Source organism: Somniosus microcephalus, chromosome 23, assembly GCF_052327205.1.
Source record: "Somniosus microcephalus isolate GS21.2 chromosome 23, FLI_Smic_1.0, whole genome shotgun sequence".
In the NCBI taxonomy this organism is placed as follows: Eukaryota; Metazoa; Chordata; class Chondrichthyes; order Squaliformes; family Somniosidae; genus Somniosus; species Somniosus microcephalus.
Window position 1 is genome coordinate 7,828,529 of NC_141009.1, and position 27,621 is coordinate 7,856,149.

General features: G+C 49.5%; 1 protein-coding gene across 4 annotated transcripts in view; it reads left to right on the plus strand.

The window, feature by feature from the left end:
• Positions 1–27,621, plus strand: part of prrc2b (proline-rich coiled-coil 2B) — a 92,874-nt gene that overhangs the window by 15,387 nt on the left and 49,866 nt on the right. For all 4 annotated transcript variants that reach the window (XM_085965327.1, XM_085965324.1, XM_085965325.1 and 1 more), the window contains exons 2-7: positions 4,102–4,280; positions 9,261–9,438; positions 11,034–11,130; positions 12,335–12,407; positions 14,038–14,181; positions 17,100–17,347. In XM_085965327.1, the coding sequence (XP_085821453.1) occupies positions 4,163–4,280; positions 9,261–9,438; positions 11,034–11,130; positions 12,335–12,407; positions 14,038–14,181; positions 17,100–17,347 (858 nt within the window). In that variant the 5' untranslated portion in view covers positions 4,102–4,162. The remainder of the gene's footprint in view (positions 1–4,101; positions 4,281–9,260; positions 9,439–11,033; positions 11,131–12,334; positions 12,408–14,037; positions 14,182–17,099; positions 17,348–27,621) is intronic.

Consider the following 27,621-nt stretch of genomic DNA (forward strand, 5'->3'; position numbering starts at 1 on the left):
TGTTGACTGCTGTGTGCGAAGAGCAGAGATTAGCGTGAATATTAGGCTGCTGAATCCAGTGGTTCAGTTTCTAGATGATTGCTGCAATAGAGAACTTCACAGAATCTGTTCCTCTGAATGAGCGTGTCTTGGGTCCAGAACACGGGTCGTAATTCGTGTTGAGTGTGGAACCAAAGTGCTTGATGGGAAGAAAGTGTGTTCCAATGTGTCTGAAAGCAAGAAAGACTTGCATTTATATAGCGCCTTTCACAGCCATGAAGTACTTTTTGAAGTGTCGTCACTGTTGTAATGTAGGAAATGAGGCAGCCAATTTACGCACAGCAAGCTCCCACAAACAGCAATGTGATAATGAGCAGATAATGTTTTTAGTGATGTTGGTTGAGGGATAAATACTGGCCAGGACACCGGGGAGAACTCCGCTGCTCCTCTTTGAAATACAGCAGTGCCACAGGATTTTTTACATCCACTTGAGAGAGCAGACGGGGCCTCGGTTTAACTTCTCATCTGAAAGACGGCCCCTCCGACAGTGCCGCACTCCCTCAGCACTGCACTGGGAGTGTCAGCCTAGATTTGTGCGCTCTGGAGTAGGACTTGAACCCACAACCTTCTGACCCAGAGGCGAGAGAGTGCTACCCACTGAGCCACGGCTGATCTGAGCTGATCACTACATTCACGGATACACAACCTTTCTTACTGTTAAAGGCTTGCAGTCTCCCCTCCCAAGCAACCGTACTTTTTGAAGAAGTTCTGTTGCACCGTGACGCATGCTGCCACCCTTCCTCGCATTCACCATCCCGCTAGCTGAGTTGCCCCTTAAATTGCTGGCTTTCAAATTGGAACATTGCCCTTTTTGGTGAAACTCCTCACTGCCCACGCGCAGTGCTGTACAAAGGCGTCCAGTTTGTGTGCGGAATTTTGCAGGACTGTATCAGCTCGGCTGTAACGGTGGCAATGGGAGGGGCGAAAGAGCAAATTCCAGCTGTCTCCAAGACAGTTCTCTCTGTCGGAGCCTAGAATCCTCTGTGTTCGGTGTTTGAATGGGAGCAGAGATGCTTAACCCATAGGTTAATGAGAAGCTAGTTGGACTGTTGCCTCATGTATAAAAATGAGATGTTCTGAGCAGGATTTACTGTGCTTCAATTGAGAGTGTAAGGGGAATGCATGTATACTCCAGGCAAGGCTCCTACCATTGGCCTATATCTGTTTACCATGCACAAGAATTAGGAGCAGGAGTCGGCCATACGGCCCCTCGAGCCTGCTCCGCCATTCAATAAGATCATGGCTGATCTTCGACCTCAACTCCACTTTACTGCACTATCCCTTGATTCCCCTAGAGTCCAAAAATTTATCGATCTCAGCCTTGCATATACTCAACGACAAGGCAGCTGGTCTTGTGATTCGGGGCCAGCTTACTGCGTTGGGTACTGACCCATGACATGGAGTGAGGTAGCACGGTGCTGGGACCCTAGGAAACATCAAGAAAATGGCGTTTTCAGCTGCCTGGGTAGTATTCACGATAAAACTCTACTTAGAATGTATAACAGACTTTACACAAATACTAGAGTATGTATTCTGGAGTATATGTGGCTTTAATACAGCTTGCATTGGATTAACCTGCTGCAGACTAGTTTGAGAAAACATTTGAGAAACATTCATTTCTGTTATCACTGATCTAACTTCACAGTGTGATTTACTGTAGTAATATATTGAAACATATAAGATTCTGAGGTGGATTGACAGGGTAGATGCAGGTAGATTGTTTCCCCTGGCTGGAGAGTCTAGAACTACGGGGCATAGTCTCAGGATAAAGGGTCGGCCATTTAGGACTGAGATGAGGCAGAATTACTTCACTCAGAGGGTTGTGAATGTTTGGAATTCTCTGCCCCAGAGGGCTGTGGAGGCTGAATCGTTGAGTATATTCAAGACGAAGATTGTTAGATTTTTGGACTCTAGGGGAATCGAGGGATATGGGGGTCGGGCGGGAAAGTGGAGTTGAGGTCGAAGATCAGCCATGATCTTATTGAATGGCGGAGCAGGCTCAAGGGGCCATATGGCCGACTCCTGCTCCTAATTCTTATGTTCTTGATAATACCAGAGGGGTCCTATCTAACCCGTGTTGGAGAAGCAGTGCCATAGATTGGGAAACGACACTGGGTCTCACTATCCATCTCTAAGTGTAACGTCACTTGATTCCAGACCCAGGAATGAGTGGGCCATGGTCTCTTAACTTGGATCATTTTACTTTTCCACTTCATTTCTCCCTTCCTCTCCTGAAGCAGTTGATCCCTTGCTGGAGTCCAGTTTCACAATCACCTTCTGGTACCTTGCCCAGGTGACCAGCCTCCATGTCGGTGGATGTCGGTGGGCTGTTCCATCTAAAGGTTGGGTAAATTCACAGCCATGCCTGCTTCTGTTCACACAGCAGCTGAGATCAGGGGATCGCAATCGGGAGCTGGAATCGGCTCTAGACCAGGTCAATGTGGAGACCCTGTCTTCTTGATATTTGTTTATAGGATGTGGACAACAAGGCAGTACAGGAAACTCTCGATTTACCGGCACCTAAATAACCAGAAATCTCTGGTAACTGGCAAAATTCAGGAGTAGGTTCAGGTAAGTTTTACTTCATATTAGTGGCAGTTCCTGGATCTGTGGCTGTGCAACCGGGGTTCCTGCACCTGTTGCTAAGCAACAGGGAAGCCTGGATCTGTTGCTGTGTACGGGGCTCTCGTACCTTTTACTATACCTCTCTGTAATCCGGACTTTTTGATAAACCGGCACCACGCCAGTCCCGTCGGTGCCGGATAAAAAAAGAGTTTCCTGTATTCATTTGCCCATCCTTAGTTGTCCTGATGGTCATCCATGTAGTGTAGGACTGGAGTCACATGCAGGCCAGACCGGGTAGGATGGCAGGTTCCCTTCTCTGAAGGATATTAGTTTTCATGATCATTTTCTAGTCCTAACCCATATATTACCAGATCTCTTGGCCTGGATTTTGAGGTGGTAATGACGACAAAATTGTCAGCGTTTGCTGTCATCGCTCCTCTGAAACTGATAGCAACTTCTGGAGTCAGCGCACGTGCAGATAAACGCAGAAATCCAGACGTTGCGGTCAGTGATTCTACGCTTCTCCACAGGTTGCATTGTGGATCTCCCCAACTTGCATCAATGTGAACCTTCATTGGGAGTGTGGGGGAAGAGAGACATTGTTTTACTCAAATACTTCTCTCCGCTTCTCCCAACCCAGGGTGGCTCCATTTATATTGAAAAGGGGAGGTTTGAGCTGTGGTGCTTCTGGAGATCCCTGGTGCATTTCATTTAAATGATAGTCGGTGCCTGTCAGCAGTGAAAGGTCACCGTATCCCAAAGCTTCCCGTAGTCTGCTTACTGCTTTGCTTTCCCTTTGTGTAGTTCCTCACTGCTGTTCAGGAGGAGTAATCCAGCGTCCCTCTATATTTACTTTGACTGGGAGATTACCACAAAATACACAGAGGAGCAGCTGAATCTGTGTGTCCATTGCAGAAGGAAAAGAAAACGAATATGCAACTATAAACTCAAAGTCTGGGGAGTATTCTACTGCCTGTGCTGTGATGGGCAGTCGGAGCCCCACTGCCACATTTGTTCCGCAGTTTGGCGTGGTTAGTTCTATCCCGCAACTGTTAATCAGGTCCAGCTCAGTACCCATCTGCAGTCAAAGCATGGACTTCACCGTAAAGAATGATTGTGTCCTGCTAGTGATGTGGGGTTGTGAATCTTTGGAATTCTCTACCCCAGAGGGTGCTGGATGCTGAATCGTCGTGTATATTCAAGGCTGAGATCGATAGATTTTTAGACTCGAAGGGAGATATGGGGATTGGGCGGGAAAGTGGAGTTGCGGTTGAAGATCAGCCGTGATCTTACTGAATGGCGGAGCAGGCTCGATGGGCCGTAGGGCCGATTCCTGCCCCTAATTCTAGTGTCTGTGCTTCTCGTGGAGCCCTTGGGTTGTATTGCACGCTGTTCGTTTTTTTTTGGAAGTCATGTTTACTGTGTTGTTTGGGAAGTTCTCGGATTGAACGTGTGTGAGCAGAGAGCTTGCTAATGAACAATTTTTCCCCCCCCCAGTGAGCGGCACGTTCTCAGCGGTGCTGAACACAACCACCGTACCCGATGACATTCCATCGCAATGTCAGATCGTTTGGGGCAAACTACCAAGGGGAAGGATGGAAAATCGAAGTACTCCTCTCTCAGTCTCTTCGATAAATACAAGGGAAAGTCACTAGAAACCCAGAAATATTCAGGAGGTATGTAATGAGGGAGTAATTCAGCCTCACTGGCTTCACTGGGGCTGGTGGTTTCCACATATTTTGGGCGTTTCCCAGTGTTTCTTTTTCCGAATCCCATTTTTGTTTCCTGTAGTGACGAGCCATGCTGGGACATGGCTCTGTCTGTGCCTCTCTCTCTGTCTGTGCCTCTCTGTCTGTGCCTGCCTCACTCTCTCTCTCTCTGCCTGCCTCACTCTCTCTCTCTGCCTGCCTCACTCTCTCTCTCTGCCTGCCTCACTCTCTCTCTCTGCCTGCCTCACTCTCTCTCTCTGCCTGCCTCACTCTCTCTCTCTGCCTGCCTCACTCTCTCTCTCTGCCTGCCTCACTCTCTCTCTCTGCCTGCCTCACTCTCTCTCTCTGCCTGCCTCACTCTCTCTCTCTGCCTGCCTCACTCTCTCTCTCTGCCTGCCTCACTCTCTCTCTCTGCCTGCCTCACTCTCTCTCTCTCTCTGCCTGCCTCACTCTCTCTCTCTGCCTGCCTCACTCTCTCTCTCTGCCTGCCTCACTCTCTCTCTCTGCCTGCCTCACTCTCTCTCTCTGCCTGCCTCACTCACTCTCTCTGCCTGCCTCACTCTCTCTCTCTGCCTGCCTCACTCTCTCTCTCTGCCTGCCTCACTCTCTCTCTCTGCCTGCCTCACTCTCTCTCTCTGCCTGCCTCACTCTCTCTCTCTGCCTGCCTCACTCTCTCTCTCTGCCTGCCTCACTCTCTCTCTCTGCCTGCCTCACTCTCTCTCTCTGCCTGCCTCACTCTCTCTCTCTGCCTGCCTCACTCTCTCTCTCTGCCTGCCTCACTCTCTCTCTCTGCCTGCCTCACTCTCTCTCTCTGCCTGCCTCACTCTCTCTCTCTGCCTGCCTCACTCTCTCTCTCTGCCTGCCTCACTCTCTCTCTCTGCCTGCCTCACTCTCTCTCTGTGCCTGCCTCACTCTCTCTCTGTGCCTGCCTCACTCTCTCTCTGTGCCTGCCTCACTCTCTCTCTGTGCCTGCCTCACTCTCTCTCTGTGCCTGCCTCACTCTCTCTCTGTGCCTGCCTCACTCTCTCTCTGTGCCTGCCTCACTCTCTCTCTGTGCCTGCCTCACTCTCTCTCTGTGCCTGCCTCACTCTCTCTCTGTGCCTGCCTCACTCTCTCTCTGTGCCTGCCTCACTCTCTCTCTGTGCCTGCCTCACTCTCTCTCTGCCTGCCTCACTCTCTCTCTGTGCCTGCCTCACTCTCTCTCTGTGCCTGCCTCACTCTCTCTCTGTGCCTGCCTCACTCTCTCTCTGTGCCTGCCTCACTCTCTCTCTGTGCCTGCCTCACTCTCTCTCTGTGCCTGCCTCACTCTCTCTCTGTGCCTGCCTCACTCTCTCTCTGCCTGCCTCTCTCTCTCTCTGTGCCTGCCTCTCTCTCTCTCTCTGCCTGCCTCTCTCTCTCTCTCTGCCTGCCTCTCTCTCTCTCTCTGCCTGCCTCTCTCTCTCTCTCTGCCTGCCTCTCTCTCTCTCTCTGCCTGCCTCTCTCTCTCTCTCTCTGCCTGCCTCTCTCTCTCTCTCTCTCTCTCTGCCTGCCTCTCTCTCTCTCTCTGCCTGCCTCTCTCTCTGCCTGCCTCTCTCTCTCTCTCTGCCTGCCTCTCTCTCTCTCTCTGCCTGCCTCTCTCTCTCTCTCTGCCTGCCTCTCTCTCTCTCTCTGCCTGCCTCTCTCTCTCTCTCTGCCTGCCTCTCTCTCTCTCTCTGCCTGCCTCTCTCTCTCTCTCTGCCTGCCTCTCTCTCTCTCTCTGCCTGCCTCTCTCTCTCTCTGCCTGCCTCTCTCTCTCTCTGCCTGCCTCTCTCTCTCTCTGTGCCTGCCTCTCTCTCTCTCTGTGCCTGCCTCTCTCTCTCTCTGTGCCTGCCTCTCTCTCTCTCTGTGCCTGCCTCTCTCTCTCTCTGCCTGCCTCTCTCTCTCTCTGTGCCTGCCTCACTCTCTCTCTCTGCCTGCCTCACTCTCTCTCTCTGCCTGCCTCACTCTCTCTCTGTGCCTGCCTCTCTCTCTCTCTGTGCCTGCCTCTCTCTCTCTCTGTGCCTGCCTCTCTCTCTCTCTGTGCCTGCCTCTCTCTCTCTCTCTGCCTGCCTCACTCTCTCTCTCTCTCTGCCTGCCTCACTCTCTCTCTCTGCCTGCCTCACTCTCTCTCTCTGCCTGCCTCTCTCTCTCTCTCTGCCTGCCTCTCTCTCTCTCTCTGCCTGCCTCTCTCTCTCTCTCTGCCTGCCTCTCTCTCTCTCTGTGCCTGCCTCTCTCTCTCTCTCTGTGCCTGCCTCTCTCTCTCTCTGTGCCTGCCTCTCTCTCTCTCTGTGCCTGCCTCTCTCTCTCTCTGTGCCTGCCTCTCTCTCTCTCTGTGCCTGCCTCTCTCTCTCTGTGCCTGCCTCTCTCTCTCTCTGTGCCTGCCTCTCTCTCTCTGTGCCTGCCTCTCTCTCTCTCTGTGCCTGCCTCTCTCTCTCTCTGTGCCTGCCTCTCTCTCTCTCTCTGTGCCTGCCTCTCTCTCTCTCTCTGTGCCTGCCTCTCTCTCTCTCTCTGCCTGCCTCTCTCTCTCTCTCTGCCTGCCTCTCTCTCTCTCTCTCTCTGCCTGCCTCTCTCTCTCTCTCTCTGCCTGCCTCTCTCTCTGCCTGCCTCTCTCTCTCTCTCTCTGCCTGCCTCTCTCTCTCTCTCACTGCCTGCCTCTCTCTCTCTCTCTGCCTGCCTCTCTCTCTCTCTCTGCCTGCCTCTCTCTCTCTCTGCCTGCCTCTCTCTCTCTCTCTCTCTGCCTGCCTCTCTCTCTCTCTCTGCCTGCCTCTCTCTCTCTCTCTGCCTGCCTCTCTCTCTCTCTCTGCCTGCCTCTCTCTCTCTCTCTGCCTGCCTCTCTCTCTCTCTCTGCCTGCCTCTCTCTCTCTCTCTCTGCCTGCCTCTCTCTCTCTCTCTGCCTGCCTCTCTCTCTCTCTCTGCCTGCCTCTCTCTCTCTCTCTGCCTGCCTCTCTCTCTCTCTGTGCCTGCCTCTCTCTCTCTCTGTGCCTGCCTCTCTCTCTCTCTGTGCCTGCCTCTCTCTCTCTCTGTGCCTGCCTCTCTCTCTCTCTGTGCCTGCCTCTCTCTCTCTCTGTGCCTGCCTCTCTCTCTCTCTGTGCCTGCCTCTCTCTCTCTCTCTGTGCCTGCCTCTCTCTCTCTCTGTGCCTGCCTCTCTCTCTGTGCCTGCCTCTCTCTCTCTCTGTGCCTGCCTCTCTCTCTCTCTCTCTGCCTGCCTCTCTCTCTCTCTCGCTACCTGCCTCTCTCTCTCTCTCTCTGCCTGCCTCTCTCTCTCTGCCTGCCTCTCTCTCTGCCTGCCTCTCTCTCTCTCGCTACCTGCCTCTCTCTCTCTGCCTCCCTCTCTCTCTCTCTCTCGCGCGAGGTTTTTTCCCGGAACAGCAGAGCCACCGTACAGTACATACTTTGGTAGTACTGCTATAGGATTCAGTGACAGACCTTACAGGAGTTGAACCAAATGCACATTGGAGATATTAATGAGCAAAGGAGCTTTTCCTGAGGTGGGGGGAAGCTGTTGCGTATTATTATTAGCTCCTTGCTGTGACCCATCGAGTCCTGAAATGTTTTTCTCGTATCTCGCTTGTGCAGACTGAGCATTTTTGATGACCTTGTAGCACGTCTAAATTCCAAACACGACATCGTAGCCCCGGGCACCCAGGGCCGCTGAAGCAGCTCAACCACCTTTTTAAAAAGTTTTCACACCACATCTGCATCGTGCGACTTTCATTCAGCTGTTAAAACTTGCAACTTTGTTTCTATTTATACCTCTTATTAAAGATCATGATTTTTTTTTTGTGCCTGTGTTTGGAGCTATAATAAGTTAAACTAATATCTTGTACTCCATGTAAGAGAGGTCCTCCCTGATTGCCTACTCTGCAGGGTGTGGTATAAGGCTGTACTTGCACAGCAACTGTAGTATCGTCATGAAGGAGATTCGCTTTGTGTCGATGCTGCAGATGTAGTGTCATTGTAAGGGGGTTGGAGTATAAGAGTAAGGAAGTCTTGCTACAATTGTACAGGGCGCTGGTGAGACCACACCTGGAGTACTGGGCACAGTTCTGGTCTCCTTATCTGAGGAAGGATATACTTGCCTTGGAGGTGGCGCAACGAAGGTTCACCAGATTGATTCCTGGGATGAGAGGGTTGACATGAATCAGTCATTCATGAAAGAAAGACTTATGAAATAATACTGAGCGGCCTACAGGTGGCGCTGTCCAGGGACAGTATAAATACTCTGGCACGGGCCCAGCTTGTGCAGGACATTCTTAACAGGAACTAGTGAAGGACACAACTAGACCTCCATGTTGTAAAACAGCTGCTTAACACTTAGACCAAGTGCCTAGTAGTTTTCTTACGTCAAGGGATGTCCTATGAGGAGAGAGTGAGTAGATTGGGCCTGCACTCTCTGGAGTTTAGAAGAATGAGAGGTAATCTCGTTGAAACATGTAAGATTCTGAGGGGGCCTGACAGAGTAGTTGCTGAGAGGTGGTTTTCCCTGGCTGGAGAGTCTAGAACCAGGGGTTACAGTCTCAGGATAAGGGGTCGGTCATTTAAGACTGAGATGAGGAGGAATTTCTTCACTCGGAGGGTTGTGAATCTTTGGAATTCTCTGCCCCAGAGGGCTGCGGATTCTTAGTTGTTGAGTATATTCAAGGCTGAGATCGATAGATTTTTGGACTGTCAGGGAATCAAGATATATGGAGATTGGGCAGGAAAGAAAGTGGAGTTGAAGTCGAAGCTCAACCATGATCTTATTGAATGGCAGAGCAGGCTCGAAGGGGTTGTATGGCCACTCCTGCTGCTAATTCTTACGTTCGTATGTAATTGCCGCCTGGATCATTCGTCGCTGCGTTTCCTAGTAGGGTTTTTTTTTTTCTTTCCTTCTGGTATTGAGTGCAGGTTGGTGCGTGCTGTCCTGCGTTCTACAGCGCACTCCTGATGTGCGTCTCATTTGTGTTGCAGTTGTCCCTCGACATGGCTTGCAGAGTCTTGGCAAAGTGGCCGCTGCCCGGCGCATGCCGCCACCCGCAAACCTTCCCAGCTTAAAGGCCGAAAACAAAGGAAACGACCCGAACGTGACCATCGTACCAAAGGACGGAACAGGATGGGCCAGCAAACAGGAGCAGCAGGACCAAAAGAAGTAAGAGTGTTTCGTCACTGATTTGATTTCCAGTTGTCTTTAATTTAAAAAAAAAACAAAAAATCTCTTCTGGGTCCCTTTTCTATCTAGTTTCCTTGGCCGGGAGGGGAATCCTTTCTACAGCACTGTCGTTAGTCATGGTGTGTGCTCAGCTAACACGAAGGGACCCTGGGCTGGACTCCTCTTTTATGCTGCCCAATATTGGGGTGGAGAGGCCTACTGCAGCATCCCTGCCTCTGCCACCGCGGCCAGGAGTCTTCCTCCCCCGGCCCCAGCAGGGAGGTCAGGTGACGCCCTTGACTACTCCACCGCTGGTAAATGGCACTGGGAAGGCAGGGCCAGGAGACACGCTCAGTTTCTCGGACCGCTGCTGCCACTGCCAGCACCAGGGTAAGGGGGGAGATGGTGTAGCCCTGGGGCAGCCGCAGCAAGCCCCGTTTCACGCATTGGAAGGGGCGGGCCTAGCCTTGGCCACCTCTTCAGCCCCGTCATCTACTGAAGGGCTCACTGCTCGCTCAGAGCCTTTTCTTCATTCGTTGAGAAAATTCTTCAAGCGATTTTAAATCTTCCTGCTCCTTGAGCCGCCGGTGCACTACCTCGTTTCCCTGGGCAGCGTCGGTTGGCTCAGTCAGTGTGGTGAGGGCGCCCGCTCTACAGAATTTGATATTGCCTTGATTCTAGGCCTTTAATTGTAGCCAAGGTGTTTACAGTCGAGGTTGCTGCAGTGTGTACCATCTACAAGATGCACTGCAGCAACTCGCCAAGGCTTCTTCAGCAGCACCTCCCAAACCCGCGACTTCTTCCACCTAGAAGGGCAAGGGCAGCAGGCGCATGGGAACACCGCCACCTCCAAGCCACACACCATCCGGACTTGGAAGTATATCGGCCATTCCTTCATCGTCGCTGGGTCAAAATCCTGGCACTCCCTACCTAACAGCACTGTGGCTGCACCTTCACCACAGGGATTGCAGCGGTTCAAGAAGGCAGCTCACCACCACCTTCTCGAGGGCAATTAGGGATGGGCAATACATGCTGGTTTTGCCAGCAACGCCCACATCCCGTAAACGAATAAAAAGATATATATTAGCAGCCACATTATTGAAACTTGTGCTAAAGGTACTTGTTTGGTGAATGGGACTAGGAACACATGGGCTTGCTCGCCTTTTGTTGTCCTGGATACAGAATTGTAAACAATAATTAAAATGTGAGCACAGGGGGTGATGGGTGAACAGGGCTTGGTGCAAGTTCGGACACTGGCAGCAAAGTTTTAGATGAGCTGAAGATTATGGAGGGTGGGGGGCTAGCCAGGAGAGCGTTGGAATATTCAAGTCTGGAGGTAACAAGCATGGATGAGGCTAAACAGAAATTGTTGGCGGTTCTTTTAAAAAGTTTTTCTATAGGTGCATTTTGTCAGTGGGATGGCCAAATCTTTGCATCCCCACTGACTTGCCCGACCTTCAAAAAGAATCAATTTCTGTGTTCTGTTACATCTGGGATTGTGAGTATTGTTCAGTTCCGTTGTTTTGACTTCTGAAGCGTCCTGCGGGAGCCTGGTCTGGTGGGGTTGCTGACCGTGCCGGCATTGTGTTTTGCAGTACCGGTGTATCAGCAGTACAGCAGCCGGAGTCGCCATCGCAGCCGCCTTCGCAGACGTCTGCCTCCAGTGTGCCAAAACCGGCGCCAGTCCACGAGGTAAGACATGATAATTTGGCAAACCTTTCAGTGGCGAGGGGAGGGAGAGCGATCATCGCGATGAGTGAAATGGAAATGCTGGTCAGATCAAGTTGGTTTCTCCTGTCTTATTTAAGTGCAAAATGGTGGATTAATGCATGAGTTGAAATGTGTATAGCCTATTGGATGAAAACTGAGCAAATGACATTCGCGCCACACGAGTGCCAGGCAATGACTCTCCAACAAGCGAGAATCTAACCACCTCCCCTTGACATTCAATGGCATTACTGTCGCCAAATCCCCCACCATCAACATCCCGGGGGGGTGACCATTGACCAGAAACTTAACTGGACCAGCCACATAAATACTGTGGCTGCAAGAGCAGGTCAGAGGCTGGGTATTCTGCGGCGAGTGTCTCACCTTCTGACTCCCCAAAGCCTTTCCACCATCTACAAGGCACAAGTCAGGATTGTGATGGAATACTTTCCACTTGCCTGGATGAGTGCAGCTCCAACAACACTCAAGAAGCTTGACACCATTCAGGACAAAGCAGCCTACTTGATTGTTACCCCATCCACCACCTTAAACATCCACTCCCTCCACCACCGGCATACCGTGGCTGCAGTGTACAACATCTACAAGATGCACTGCAGCAACTCGCCACAGCTTCTTCGGCAGCACCTCCCAAACCCGCGACCTCTACCACCTAGAAGGACAAGGGCAGCAGGCGCATGGGAACACCACCACCTCCAAGTTCCCCTCCAAGTCGCACATCATCCTGATTTGGAAATATATCGCTGATCCTTCATCGTCGCTGGTCAAAATCCCGCAACTTCCCCCCCCCCCCCCCCCCCCCCCCAAAACAGTACTGTGGGAGTACCTTCACCACACGCACTGCAGCGGTTCAAGGAGGCGGCTCACCACCACCTTCTCAAGGGCAATTAGGGGTGGGCAATAAATGCTGGCCTTGCCAGCGACGCCCACGTCCCATGAACGAATATAAAGGAAAATTGCTGCAATACACAATAAATAACAGCAATAAAAGTGTTGCAGCTAGTTCAGCATTACAGTGCTAGTCCACCTGAAATTTCAATATAAAAAGAATCACATCAGTGGCGGTGGATGGCAGTGTCTGAGCCAAGCACTGCTACATCTGGTAGGTGGGTGTTTTGAACTGTTGATTGCCTGAAATGTAATGATTTTTTTTTCCTGCAATAATTGACAGAACACAAATTCAGCACAAGGTGGGGTAAAGTCATGGGCACAACTGAAGGCAAAGCCAACAGGACCAGGAGGTGGTGAGTTAATTGTCTGTTCAAAATATTCAGATACATTCAACAGAGACGTGACAAATTATAGATCGGTTCAAATTGGATTGTCTTGCAACATTAATGAGTTGTGTGCTTTCATGAACATTAACTATTAATTTTACTGTGCGCACAATCCTCAGGCACATAATCAGTTTACCCCCCCCCCCCCCCCCCCCCAATTCAGTCCACTTGTAATGGATGGGCTTGTAGCAAACAATTCACATATGCTGAACACCAGATCCGGTGCTCCTAGGGCTAATGTTAAGTCCATCATTCATAATACTCAGGTTATGCAGATAAGACTTCTAATATTGCATCACATTGTCCTTTCCCAATCATTTCATCAACATATGGACAATGCTCTTCTTGCTTGATGTAGAATACTGAGTCTGCCGTGTGTCCATCTAGATCCTGTTGTCTGTCGTGCTTGATTTTGAAATCTCTTTACTGTGGGTCCCGATGCTAACAAAATATGAAAGGGTTTGAGGAAAGAGCAGGGAAACGGGATTTCAGTAGAAGGCACTGAAGGGGAACTGATACCTTCTTAAGGCACAATGGACTGAATGACTGCCTCCTGTGCTGAAATATCTGGTAACGCTCCATAAATTCCAAGCTTGTCCAAAACTCAGCCGCCTGCTTCCTGTCCCACACTAAGGCCCCGATACTGATGGGGTGGGTTACGGTCAGGAAACCCGGAAGTCTGGGTTTCCCCACATGCTGTGGAGTTTTAATTCCACAGCATGTGACTTTTTTTTAAACAGCATCCCAGCCTGGAAGTCTGCCTGATTGGCATGTAAGGAGCCTGCAGCTGCTAGTGGGAGCGTGGTGGTTGGGGGGGGGCCGATCCCCGACCCCGGGTAGTGGTGGGGGAGGGGGAAGCTTGGGGGGCCGGGGGAAGTTTTCCTGCTCCTCCTGGCCCACAAGCAGTGCTGTAAGAACACTTTATCTTTTCCCCGAAGCTCTCCTTGTCTCTCTTGAGCTGCCGGGTTTCCAGAGGCCTGGGAAACCCGACCGGCCAGGGTTAAACCTGTAAAGCAGGTTAAATGTGAGGCTCCCAACCTCATTTATAATATTGAAATGGCCATACCGCCTCCTGGGAGTGGGTTGGCTGCCCGCCCCCGTCCCGTTAAACGTGCAGGTGGGCAGGTTAGGTTCGGGTTTGAGATTTAAAATTGTTTAACATCTAACCCGACCCCAACCCACCCGTTTTTGGGGGTTAAAATTACCTCCTCCCCCAAAATCTCTCTTGTCCATCACCCCGTCCTCACTGACCTGCCTGGCTGCCTGTAGCCATGAGTGTTAAATGTAAAAATGTCATCTTCAGATTGCTGCAAAGCTTCACCCTACCTTATCTCTACAGTATCCTCGGCCTCCATCCTTGTATTCCCATCCTTGTATTCCCTTTGGTCGTCTTACTCTCACCATCACCCTCATTGGTGACCGAGCCGTCAGCCAGCTTAGCGCTCCTCTGGGACTTCTCCCCTAATTCTATGGCTATTGGTGGTCAACACGGCTCAGCTCTGTTCAGCAGTGACCATACACCCTGGAAAGCATGCACTGATCCTGGGAAGTGTAATGTCTGATTGTGAGTTACATGCTTTGTTGCTGTTTGCTTTAGGCGGAAGGGGATTAAACAAGCAATTGCCATTCTCTCACGAGGAATTTCCAACACTGAAAGCAGCTGGAGACCAGGAGAAGGCTGGAAAAGAAAAGGACACCACAGATCAGTCATATGGGCCAGGACCAAGCCTCCGCCCACAAAGTAAGACGCACAGACAAATGCAAGAGCCGAAACTCCCGCTGGCGCGGAGACATTCACTGGCAGCGTTTCATGGCCTGCCTAGAGAGCTTGTATAAGTGCTTGGTGTTAGGAGCGAGAAACTCGTGTCAGATTCCCGCAGGGAAGAAGAATACTGCTTTCAGTTTCTAAAGTGGAACAGGTGACATGATGGCCCAGTAGCTTTATCTACTAAAAACCATGTGGTGAGGCCCTGGTCTCAGTAACTTGCCTTCGGGACGGGGTTTCACTTTTTTAGCCTAGTGTCCAGTGTTGATGCTGATAATTTTTTTTAATTCTGAAAAGGTAAGAGAAATATCTAAAAGGAGCTGAAACCTGAAAACGCTCCCACTGCTCCTGTTAAGCTGCGTCTGAAAGTCCTGCTCAGTGGCTTTTGAATGGAAAAACCGCACGAGCGTGGAAATTTGAATGGGCCACGCAGCCCGTTAAAGGGGCCGCGCACTGAAAAAAATTAGAGGGAACATTGAACCCCCCCCCCCCCACAAAAAGACCGTCACCTTTGCATTAAACCCTTATCGATTTGGCAAGCTGCCCGTTTTGTACAGATCCAAACAAATAGCCTTGTTCCCTTCTTGAAATGATGTTTATTTTTCTACAGTTCTAGATCTTCCCAGAACTAATAAATCTGATTTCTTCAATAGGAACACGGGTCTAGCTGTTTTAAATAATTCTGAATGAAAGTGGCTAATGGCGGACGCCTTTTTGGCTCACCTAACGTGCGAGTATGAAACTACTTCCCGTTAGCGCTGAATTTAGCCGCTGGTGTGTAAGTGAGAAATGTTTACCCGTGACGCATGATTTATTCTTTAATTCAAAATCAGTCGTAGAATTATAGGTGCAGACAGCTATAATTAGGCATTTTAAAAAGTTGTGGGAAAGATTGTCGAGGAAATCTATTCGCATTGAGATCAACATTTCTCAGATTTTAAATATAAATCAAAAACATTCCGTCAGGGCCTTGCCAGAGATTCCTCTTTCGTGGAATGCCTGCCAGTAAAGGTAAGAGATGATGAATTGGAGACATTTAGGTAAGGACCGGTTTAAATTCGCTGGTCCAGCAAGCTTGCCCTAGGACTTCAAACTATAATCGCTGGAACGTGTCTGATCCGCCGCCCTGTTTGGGGACTCGGCTATTTTATATTAATACAGCTGCTTATCAATCGGATAATTCACATTCTGGAATTGAGTGACCAATGCCCTCCGCCACTTTAACTATTTCCAGTTTCCTGGCCCCAGCTGTCTCCTTTTCACTATGGACATCCAATCCCTCTACACCTCCATCCCCCACCAGGACGGCCTGAGGGCGCTCCGCTTCTTCCTTGAACAGAGGCCCAACCAGTCCCCATCCACCACCACCCTCCTCCGCCTGGCTGAACTTGTTCTCACATTGAACAACTTCTCCTCTGACTCCACTCACTTCCTCCAAGTTAAAGGTGTTGCTATGGGAACCCGCATGGGCCCTAGCTATGCCTGCCTTTTCATGGGATATGTGGAACGTTCTTTGTTCCAGTCCTACTTGGGTCCCCTCCCTCACCTCTTCCATTGATGACTGTATTGGTGCCGTTTCCAGCTCTCGCCCTGAACTAGAAAAGTTCATTCACTTTACTTCCAATTTCCACCCTTCCCTCACCTTCACATGGTCCATCTCCGACTCTGCTCTTCCCTTCCTTGACTTCTCTGTCTCCATTTCTGGCGATCGGCTAACGACAAACATTCACTACAAGCCCACTGACTCCCACAGTTACCTGGACTACACTTCCTCCCACCCCGCTTCCTGTAAGGACTCTATTCCATTCTCCCAGTTTCTCCGTCTCCGCCGTGTCTGTTCTGACAATGCCACCTTCCATACCAGTGCTTCCGACATGTCTTCCTTTTTCCTCAACCGAGGATTCCCCTCTACTGTGGTTGACACTGCCCTTAACCGTGTCCGTTCCATTTCCCGCACTTCTGCTCTCGCCCCTTCCTCTCCCTCTCAGAACCCACGATAGGGTTCCCCTTGTCCTCACCTTTCACCCCACCAGCCTCCACATTCAACGGATCATCCTCTGCCATTTCCACTACCTCCAACGTGATCCCACCACCAAATGCATCTTCCCCTCACCTCCCTTTCAGCATTCCGAAGGGACCGCTCCCTCCGCGACACCCTGGTCCACTCCTCAATCACCCCCAACAGCCCCTCCCCTCCCCATGGCACCTTCCCGTGCAAGCGCAGGAGATGCGACACCTGCCCTTTTACCTCCCCCCTTCCCACTGTCCAGGGCCCCAAACACCCCTTCCAGGTGAAACAGCGGTTTACTTGTACTTCTTGCAATCTAGTATACTGTATTCGCTGCTCACGATGCAGTCTCCTCTACATTGGGGAGACCAAACGCAGATTGGGTGACCACTTTGCAGAACACCTCTGTTCAGTCCGTAAGGGTGACCCTGAGCTTCCGGTCGCCTGTCATTTTAATTCTCCGTTTCACTCCCACTCTGACCTCCCTGTCCTCGGCCTCTTGCATTGTTCCAATGAAGCTCAACGTAAGCTCGAGGAACAGCAACTCATCTTTCGATTAGGCACTTTACAGCTTTCTGGACTCAATATTGAGTTCAACAATTTCAAACTATAACCTCTGCGCCCATTTTTCATGCTGTATGATTTTGCCATTCCCATTTGCAACATTTTATCTTTCCTGTCTCTTACCTCGGCACCTGTTTAAAATCTGTTACATCTCCAGCTTTTTCCAGTTCTGATGAAGGGTCCCAGACCTGAAACGTTAACTCTGTTTCTCTCTCCATGGATGCTGCCTGGCCTGCTGATTGTTTCCAGCGTTTTCTGTTGGTATTTCTGGAATTGAGCCCCGGGCTGCAGCAGTTTTGTCTTATTCTGTTCCCCTTTGCAGATGTAGCCATTTGGAGAGAGGGCGGTGGGCGAAATCTGAACCCCGCAGCAACATCGTCTGCATTGCCGCCAGAGGTGGAAGTGAAAAGCTCAGGCCAAGACGATCCGGTACACACACCAGCGTCATCGAGCGAGCCAAAGGAGCCTTCGCTGCGTCCCGCTACTCCGCTGAGGAGAGGACCCGGAATACCGCTGCAGACTGGTTCTCACCAGTTCCCATCCACTTACCGCGACATGCTGCCTACGTTTGTAAGTTGATTACAGAACCGGTAAATTGCCTGTGGTGTTGCCCATGGCAATCGATGCATATGTTTAGTTGTATACAAGATTGTTATGGAGTTGGGAGAAAAATTTCAGAAACTTGCTTTACAGCGCCACCTAGTTGCCAAAGCCTGCAGTTAAATCGTGACCATTGACATAGCTAAATTGAATGGGAGGTGTTGACAGAAAAGTGACACCAAAACAAGAAGTAAGGTTTGTGGACAGGATTTTTAATATGTATATAGATATTACGAACATAAGAATATGACGTGCAGGAAAAGATCAGCTGGTCCACCAGGCCTGCCCCGATACTCATGATTGCCGGACCATAATGACCAGCCCCTTCTTCCTATCTCTCTCCCCCTGCCCCCCCCCCCCCCCCAAAACAGCCATGTAACTCCTGGGACATGCAAAAAAATGGAGAAAAACCCCAGGGCCAATAAGGGATAACATGCTCTGAAAATTCCTCTCTGACCACCCCCCTCAGGTGATCGAAACCAGAGCAGGAGATCACACGGACCAAGTGTTATCTGTGAAGACACTTACCTTCTATATAAACAGCCTGTCTCCCTGCTTTTGTCGTCTTTCAGAGAAAAAGTGATCTGTGCTCGCCGAACAAGGTCAATGTATTCAGTCGGGATGGAGAAAGACCATATGATCAATATGGCTTCTATTATGCTATAGCCTTAAAGCAAAGGTGTCCCACTGCGTTTTCTCATGGGGAGGGTAGCCTGTTTATTTTGTAGGCAGCGGATGAACTGCATTCAGAGAATGGGGAAGGTCACACTATGGGTAGTTTAACATTAAAGTCCACCTGCTCGAGTGCCAGCAAACCATTGTAGTTGACATTCTCATCCAACACGAGAAGGATCGCTGTAAGAAACAATAAAATAATTCAGTCGCTATCTTTTCTGGGCATGCTGCCAATTCTGTAAAACTTTTACTTTAGGTGCAGTGCAAAGTGGAATTTTGACGTCTTCATTTATGTTGCGATGTTTACCGGTTGAATTATTCATCTCTTGCCATCCATCTGCACTGTGATTAGCTGAAATCTCCTCTACTTTTCCAGAGCTATTGTAAATTGCATCGGTCCTGTTCATTTTACCTTGAAAGGCACAGCATGTAAATAAGCAAGGGAATGGGAACTGTGGACTGAGGCCAAAAAGATAGGAGGAAGCACAATTGTACTGGCTCCGAAGTCTGAGAGCAAATAATAAGGAAGGTTCCCATGTGTCAAATGGCCAAGTCTGATACACTAACTTACTGTTAATTGCAGATGGCGGCGGGGGGGGGGGGGGGGTTAACCTATTAATCAGTACTGAACGAGTAGATATAGCTCCTTGATGCGAATGTTAACTGCAGTTAAGGATAACAAAAATGGAGAACATGATAAAATAGCCTAAGAAAAACCAGTGATGGCAATCCACAATGTAACTTCCACAACCTGAAGGGCAGAGTTCACCAGCTGTCTGACTACTGCAGTTGACGTGTGGTGAGCAGCATTTTAAGTTGAGAAAAGAAAAACGACTTGCACTTCTCCAGCGCCTTTCACGACCACCGGGCGTCTCAAATCACTTTACAGCCAATGAAGTACTTTTTGAAGTGTGGTCAGTGTTGTAATGTGGGAAATGCTGCAGCCAATTTGCGGACATCAAGCTCCCACAAACAGCAATGTGATAATGCCCAGATAATCTGTTTTAGTGATGTTGATTGAGGGATAAATATTGACCAGGACACCAGGGATAACTCCCCTGCTCTTCTTCGAAATAGTGGCCATGGGATCTTTTATGTGCACCTGAGAGGGCAGACAGGGCCTCGGTTTAACGTCTTATCTGAAAGACGGCACCTCTCACAGTGCAGCGCTCCCTCAGCAATGTTCCCTGTAAACTGCGCGATTGTGCAATGCTTCAGGGAACCCGCGCCTGTGCGGTACTTTGAATGGCTGCGCAACCCATTAAAGGGGCCGCGCAGGGCCAAACAAAATTAGAGGGTACATTGTCCCTCAGTACTGCACTGGAGTGTCAGCCTAGACTTTAGTGCTCAGGTCTCTGGAGTGGAACTTGAACTCACGACCTAGAATCATAGAAAGTTACAGCACGGAAGGAGGCCATTTCGGCCCATCGTGTCCGCGCCGGCCAACAAAGAGCTCTCCAGCCTGATCCCACTTCCCAGCTCTTGGTCCGTAGCCCTGCAGGTTACAGCATCCCAAGTGCACATCCAAGTATTTTTTAAATGTGGTTAGGGTTCCTGCCTCTACCACCCTTTCAGGCAGTGAGTTCCAGACCCCCACAACCCTCTGGGTGAAGAAATTTCCCCATAAATCCCCTCTAAACCTTCCCCCAATTACTTTAAATCTGTGCCCCCTGGTTTTTGACCCCTCTGCTAAGGGAAATAGGTCCTTTCTATCCACTTTATTTATGCCCCTCAATTTTATACACCTCCAATAAGGTCTCCCCTCAGCCTCCTCTGTTCCAAGGAAAAAAGGACCCAGCCTATCCAGTCTTTACTCATAGCTAAGGTTCTCTACTCTCGGCAACATCCTTGTAAATCTCCTCTGTACCCTCTCTAGTGCAATCACACCTTTCCTGTAATGTGACCAGAACTGTGCGCAGTACTCTAGCTGAGGCCTAACTAGTGTTTTATACAGTTGAAGCATAAGCCCCCCCCCCGCCCCCCGCTGCTCTTGTATTCTCTGCCACGGCTAATAAAGGCAAGCATTCCGTATGCCTTCTTAACCACCTTATCTACTTGGCCTGCTACCTTCAGGGATCTGTGGACATGCACTCCAAGGTCCCTTTGTTCCTCTACACTACTCCGTGTCCTACCATTTATACTGTATTCCCTTTCCTTGTTAGCCCTCCCCAAATGCATTACCTCACACTTCTCCGTATTGAATTCCATTTGCCATTGTTCTGCCCACCTGACCAATTTATTGATATCTTCCTGCAGTCTACAGCTTCCTTCTTCAGTATCAACCACACAGCTGATTTTAGTATCATCTGCAAACTTCTTAATCATACCCCCTATATTCAAGTCAAGATCGTTGATATATACCACAAAAAGCAAGGGACCTAGTACCGAGCCCTGCGGAACCACTGGAAACAGCCTTTCAGTCACAAGAACACCCATCAACCATTATGATGGGCCTTCAATAACCACAAAACTAGAAGTTATAGACTTAAACAAGTTGGCTTTTAATCACTAAGATCAGAGCTAACATCTCAACACGCCAACTGGTTCACAGGAATGAGTCATACAGATCCTGGGATCTTTATGTAAGAGAAGTCAGGGGCGGAGCCAAGAGCCAAGACCTGGAACCTCCCAGGTTAGTCGGGAAAGAGGAAGTGAAACTATACACAGTGGGGGAGGGTAATATACATGAGTGCAAAACGAATACAGGATCAAGACAAACAGATTTCATTACATTCACCCCTTCTATAGATTTAGTCCATCGGGGTGATGTTTCTTAAAAGTTGGTATAAGTGAGTCTGTCAGGAGGTTTTGCAGTTCTCAGTGATCGGCGCAAAGCCGGTTGGGGTGCCTCTAGGGGAGTGGATTCTGGTTCCTCCGCTGTCCGGGCCTCCGCAGTGTCTTCCAGGTTAAAGTTGGGTATTGATACCTCTGGGCGTCCTGTCTCTTTGTAGTGTAGGTCTTCATCGGGTAGTCTCCCATCGTTCTCTCCGCTCCCCCGAGGGAGCGAGGTCTTTTATGGAAACAGTGCCCTCTCGCCCGTCAGCGTATTCGATATAGGCGTACTGAGGGTTTGCATGGAGGAGCTGTACCTTTTCCACAAGGGGGTCCGTTTTATGGCCTCTCACATGCTTCCGCAATAGTACTGTCCCCGGAGACGTCAGCCACGCGGGTAGAGATATGCCCGAGGTGGATTTCCGGGGGAAAACGAACATCTTTTCGTGAGGGGTAGCGTTAGTGGCAGTACATAACAGAGACCTTATGGAGTGGAGCACGTCTGGGAGGACTTCCTGCCAGCGGGAGGCCGGAAGGCCTTTTGACTTTAAGGCTAACGTGACAGCCTTCCAAACAGTAACATTCTCCCTTTCCACTTGCCCATTACCCCGGGGGTTGTAGCTAGTGGTTCTGCTAGTGGCTATCCCCTTCGAGAGCAAGGACTGGCGCAGCTCGTCACTCATGAGTGACGTCCCCCTATCGCTGTGTATGTAGTTTGGCATGCCAAACATGCAGAATAGATTACAGAGACACTTGATGACCGTGGCACTGGTCATGTCTGGGCAGGGAATGGCGAAGGGGAAGTGGGAATATTCATCAATGATATTGAGGAAGTATACGTTACGGTCGGCAGAGGGAAGGGGTCCCTTGAAGTCCAGACTTAGGCGCTCGAATGGCCGTGTGGCTTTGATAAGGTGTGCACGGTCAGGCCTGTAGAAACGAGGCTTGCATTCCGCACAGATGCGGCAGGCTCTGGTCATTGCCCTGACCTCGATGGAGTGGGGCAGATTGCGAGACTTTATAAAATGGTATAGTCGGGTGACCCCTGGGTGACAGAGGTCGTTGTGGAGACCCTGTAATTTGTCCGTATGAATGCTGGCACACATTCCCCGCGATAGGGCGTCTGGGGGTTCATTAAGGGCTCCCGGCCTGTACATAATATCATAGTCGAACGTGGATAGTTCGATCCTCCACCTGAGTATTTTGTCATTCTTGATTTTCCCCCTTTGTTATTAAACATGAAAGCCACCGACCGCTGGTCGGTGAGCAGGGTGAAACGTTTGCCGGCTAGGTAGTGTCTCCAGTGCCGCACTGCCTCCACTATAGCCTGTGCCTCCTTCTCGACAGAAGAGTGCCTGATTTCAGGTCCCTGAAGGGTTCGGGAGAAGAAGGCCACAGGTCTCCCAGCCTGATTGAGGGTCGCAGCTAAGGCAAAGTCTGACGCATCGCTTTCGACTTGAAAGGGAATGCATTCGTCCACTGCACACACTGCAGCCCTTTCAATGTCCTGTTTGATACTGGTGAAAGCCCCCCGAGCTTCAGCTGATAGTGGGAAGGACGTCGATTTAATGAGGGGTCGGGCCTTATCAGAGTAATTGGGCACCCATTGGGCATAATACGAAAAAAATCCCAGGCACCTTTTTAAAGCTTTGGGATTGTGTGGCAGGGGCAGTTCCTTTAGGGGGCGTAATCGGTCAGGGTCCGGTCCAATTACCCCATCTTCCACCACACAGCCGAGGATACAGAGACGGGTTGTGTTGAAGACACATTTGTCTTCGTTGTAGGTTAGATTCAGCTTTAGGGCAGTTTTTTAAAATCTCGCAAGATTTAGATCGTGGTCTTGCTGGTTGTGCCCGCAGATAGTGACATTGTCCAGATAGGGGTAGGTAGCTTGTAGTTTATTCTCGTCAACCATGCGGTCCATCTCACGTTGGAAGACCGAGACCTCATTTGTTACTCCGAAGGGCACTCTGAGAAAATGGTAGAGGCGCCCGTTCGCCTCGAAGGTGGTGTATGGGCGGTCCTCCGTTCTAATGGGGAGCTGGTGATATGCGGATTTGAGGTCGATAGTCGAGAAGACTCGGTATTGCGCAATCTGGTTGACCATTTCTGATATGCGGGGTAAAGGGTAGGCGTCCAGCTGGGTATAAATATTAACAGTCTGGCTGTAGTCAATTACCATCCGTTTCTTTTCGCTATTTTTAACTATGACTACTTGGGCACGCCACGGGCTGGTACTGCATTCAATAATGCCTTCCCGCAGGAGTCTGTCCACTTCCGCCTTGATAAAGTGTCTGTCTTCCAGACTGTACCGTCTACTTTTGGTCGCTATGGGCCTACAGTTCGGAGCGAGATTAGCGAATAAAGAGGGCGGGCTGATTTTTAAGGTTGATAGGCCACAGACAGTGAGTGGCGGCTGGGACCCGCCATATGCTAGCGTGACACTTTCGTGGTGGCACTGGAAGTCCAGGCCCAAGATTACATTAACACAGAGTTCTGGCATCACGAGGAGTTTAAAATCCTTGTAGTCCGTGCCTTTTACAGTCAGTGTTACCACACAGTAGCCCAAAATGTCCGAAGTGTGGGGCTTAGCAGCCATAGCAATTCTGCTCCGTGTAGGGGTTACCATTAATGAGTGCCGCCGTACCAGGCTAGAGTGGATAAAACTCTCAGTACTCCCACAGTCAATTAAACATTTCGTTAAATTCCCGTTTACCTGTATGTCCATCATGGATTTTGTCAACGGGTGTGGCCTGGATTGATCCACCGTGATCGAAGCCACTGTTGGGCCCTGGGCGGCCGTTGATTCGGGAAAAGATGGCGGATCCCAAGATGGCGGCACGCACGAGGCGGTGACGGAGTTGGAAATCGGCTTCCCCCTGCAGACTTTGCTAAAATGCCCCTTTTTCTTACATTTGAAGCATGTAGCGTCCTTCGCTGGGCATCGTTGTCTGGGGTGCTTGGCCTGGCCGCAGAAGTAGCATTTCGGGCCTCGAGACATTGCCGCTGTAGTAGGACTCCTGGGTGAACTTCTGTGTGGGGACTCCGGCGGCGTAGAGCTGGTCTGAGACCTGGATGGGGAAGATGGCTGATTCCAAGATGGCGGCCCCCTCGGCGCGCACGAGGCGGTGAGGGCCGCATGGCCGGAAGAATAAGAGTCAGAGTTTTTCTGGGCCACGTCCAGCGATCGCGCAGTGGCCACTGCCTTTTTTTAAGTCCAGGACCTCCTTCTCCAGCAGTCTCTGCCGGATATAATTCGATTTGAGGCCCGTGATGAAGGAATCGCGGACCAATTCGTCAGAGTACGCGTTGGCCGTCACGGCCTTGCAGTTACAGTCCCGGACCAGGTCCTTTAGGCCCTGTAAGAAATCGTCCATTGATTCCTCTGGTCGCTGCCTGCGTGTAGCCAGCAGATGTCTGGCGTACACTTTGTTTACCGGCCTCTGGTATTGGGCCTTCAGGATAGTGATGGCCTTCGTGTAAGAGGTGGCGTCCCGGATGAACGAATAAATCCGATGACTTACGCGAGTAGTCAGTAGACTCAGTTTATCTACCTCGCTAGCGGATGAGGCCCCCGCGAAGAGTTCGAAGCATTTGAGCCAGTGTCCAAATTGATTTGATGCTTCAGCAGAATGTGGATCCAAGTCCAGACGCTCTGGTTTTAGGAGTCGATCCATCCTAGTATTCTTTAGTGATTAAAATTGATGGGCCTTCAATAACCACAAAACTAGAAGTTATAGACTTAAACAAGTTGGCTTTTAATCACTAAGATCAGAGCTAACATCACAACACGCCGACTGGTTCACAGGAATGAGTCATACAGATCCTGGGATCTATATGTAAGAGAAGTCAGGGGCGGAGCCAAGAGCCAAGACCTGCAACCTCCCAGGTTAGTCGGGAAAGAGGAAGTGAAACTATACACAGTGGGGGAGGGTAATATACATGAGTGCAAATTTCATTACACATTGAAACATAGAAACATAGAAGATAGGAGCAGGAGTAGGCCATTCGGCCCCTCGAGCCTGCTCCGCCATTCAATGCGATCATGGCTGATCATCCAAATTCAGTCCCTGCTTTCTCCCCATACCCCTTGATCCCTTTAGCCTTAAGAAATGTATCCAACTCCTTCTTGAATATATTTAATGAACTGGCCTCCACCGCCTTCTGTGGTAGAGAGTTCCACAGGTTCACCACTTTCTGGGTGAAGAAATTCCTCCTCATTTCTGTTCTAAATGGCTTACCCCTTATCTTTAGACTGTGACCCCTGGTTCTGGACTCCCCGACCATCGGGAACATCCTTCCTGCATCTAGTCTGTCCAGCCCTGTCAGAATTTTATAAGTTTCAATGAGATCACCTCTCATTCTTCTAAACTCCAGCGAGTACAAGTCCATTCGACCCAATCTCTCCTCATACGTCATTCCTGCCGTCCCAGGTATCAGCCTGGTGAATCTTCGCTGAAATCCTTCCATGGCAAGAACATCCTTCCTCAGATAAGGCGACCAAAACTGCACACAATACTCAAGATGTGGTCTCACCAAGGCCCTGTACAACTGCAGCAAGACATCCTTGTTCCTGTACTCAAACCCTCTCGCTACGAACGCCAACATACCATTTGCCTTCTTAACCGCCTGCTGCACCTGCATGCTTACCTTCAGTGACTGGTGCACAAGGACACCCAGGTCTCGTTGCACTTCCCCTTCTCCCAATCTGTTGCCCTTTAGATAATAACCTGCCTCCCTGTTTTTGCCACCAAAGTGGATAACCTCACAATTATCCACGTTATATTGCATCTGCCATGTTTCTGCCCAATCACCCAACATGTCCAAATCATCCTGGAGTTTCTCGACATCCTCCTCACAGCACACACGCCCACCCAGCTTTGTGTCGTCTGCAAATTTGGAGATATTACATCTAGTTCCCTTGTCCAGATCATTTATATATATTGTGAATAGCTGGGGTCCAAGGACCGATCCCTGCGGTACCCCACTAGTCACTGTCTGCCATTCGGAAAAAGACCCGTTTATTCCAACTCTTTGCTTTCTGTCTGCCAACCAGTTCTCTATCCAAGTCAATACCTTGCCCCCAATCTCATGTGCCTTAACTTTACACGCTAATCTCTTATGCGGGACCTTATCGAAGGCCTTCTGAAAGTCCAGATACACCACATCCACTGGTTCTCCCTTATCTATTTTACCAGTTACATTCTCAAAAAATTCCAGTCGATTAGTCAAGCACGATTTACCTTTTGTGAATCCATGTTGACTTTGTTCGATCCTGTCACTGTTTTCCAAGTGCTCTGCTATTACATCTTTTATAATGGACTCCAGCATTTTCCCCACTACCGATGTCAGGCTTACAATGTAATTCCCCATTTTCTCTCTACCACCTTTTTTGAATAGTGGGGTAGCTACCCTCCAATCCATGGGTACTGTTCCAGATTCCATCGAATGTTGGAAGATGATCAGCAATGCATCTACTATTTCTAGGGCCACTTCCTTAAGTACCCTAGGATGTAGATTATCAGGCCCTAGGGATTTATCGGCCTTCAATACCATTAATTTCCCTAACAGCATTTCCCTACAAATACTGATTTCTTTCAGTTCCTCCCTTTCATCATACCCTATGTTCCCCGACATCTCTGGGAGGTTATTTGTGTCCTCCTTTGTGAAGACAGAACCAAAATATGTATTTAGTTGGTCTGCCATTTCTTTGTTCCCCATTATAAATTCCCCTGATTCTGACTGCAAGGGACCTACGTTTGACTTCACCAATCTTTTTCTCTTCACCTATCTATAAAAGCTTTTACAGTCAGTTTTTATGTTCCCTGCAAGCTTACTCTCATATTCTATTTTCCCCTTCTTAATTAGTCCCTTTGTCCTCCTTTGTTGAATCCTAAACTGCTCCCAATCCTCAGGTTTACTGCTTTTTCTGGCCAATTTATATATCCTCTCCTTGGATCTTATGCTATCCCTAATTTCCCTTGTTAGCCACGGTTGAGTCACCTTTTTTGTTTTATTTTTATGCCAAACTGGGATAAACAAATTCTGTAGTTCATCCATGCGGTCTTTGAATGTTTACCATTGCCTATCACCGTCAACCCTTTGAGTGACATTCCCCAATCAATCCTACCCAACTTGCGCCTCAGACCATCGTAGTTTCCTTTATTTAAATTTAGGACCCTAGTCTCTGAGTCAACTACTTCATTCTTCATCTTAATGAAGAATTCGATCATATGATCGCTCCGACCCAAGGGGCCTCGTACAACAAGATTGCTAATTACCCTCTGCTTCCTTCTGAGATACAGAGCTGCTTCATTGCTTTCATTAGGATTTCAGTAAAGCAAAATGGGCGTGTGAAATTTTCAGACTAGTTCCACTAGAACTATGGAACAATGCAATTATAGCTCTTTGTCCTTTCCAAACTGGGATCGTCTCTGGACAGAGCAGTTTGAGCCAACAGCAGCACGGGTGCAGGTCTAGTCACGTTGGAAGCAATTTGAAAAGGTTGGTAGCTCGCTGCGAACTGGCATGGCATTGGAGCATTGGTGCTAAATAGTTCGCTAAACCCAGTGAGAACACTGTTCCAGTCATAGGAAAGGATATAGCTTGTGCTTTGTGATGCCAGAGACAATAACAGTTGTTTTCACGTAAATGTCTTTTCAGCTGATGCTTATTAACATTTCACCCCAAGGTTAGAAGAGATCATCGGGAACAGTTGATTTGTAAGATGTAGAGAGCCACAAACTTATTTGGGGGAAGGTTTAGAAAAACGTAAACTCTTTAGGAATAAGCAAAGG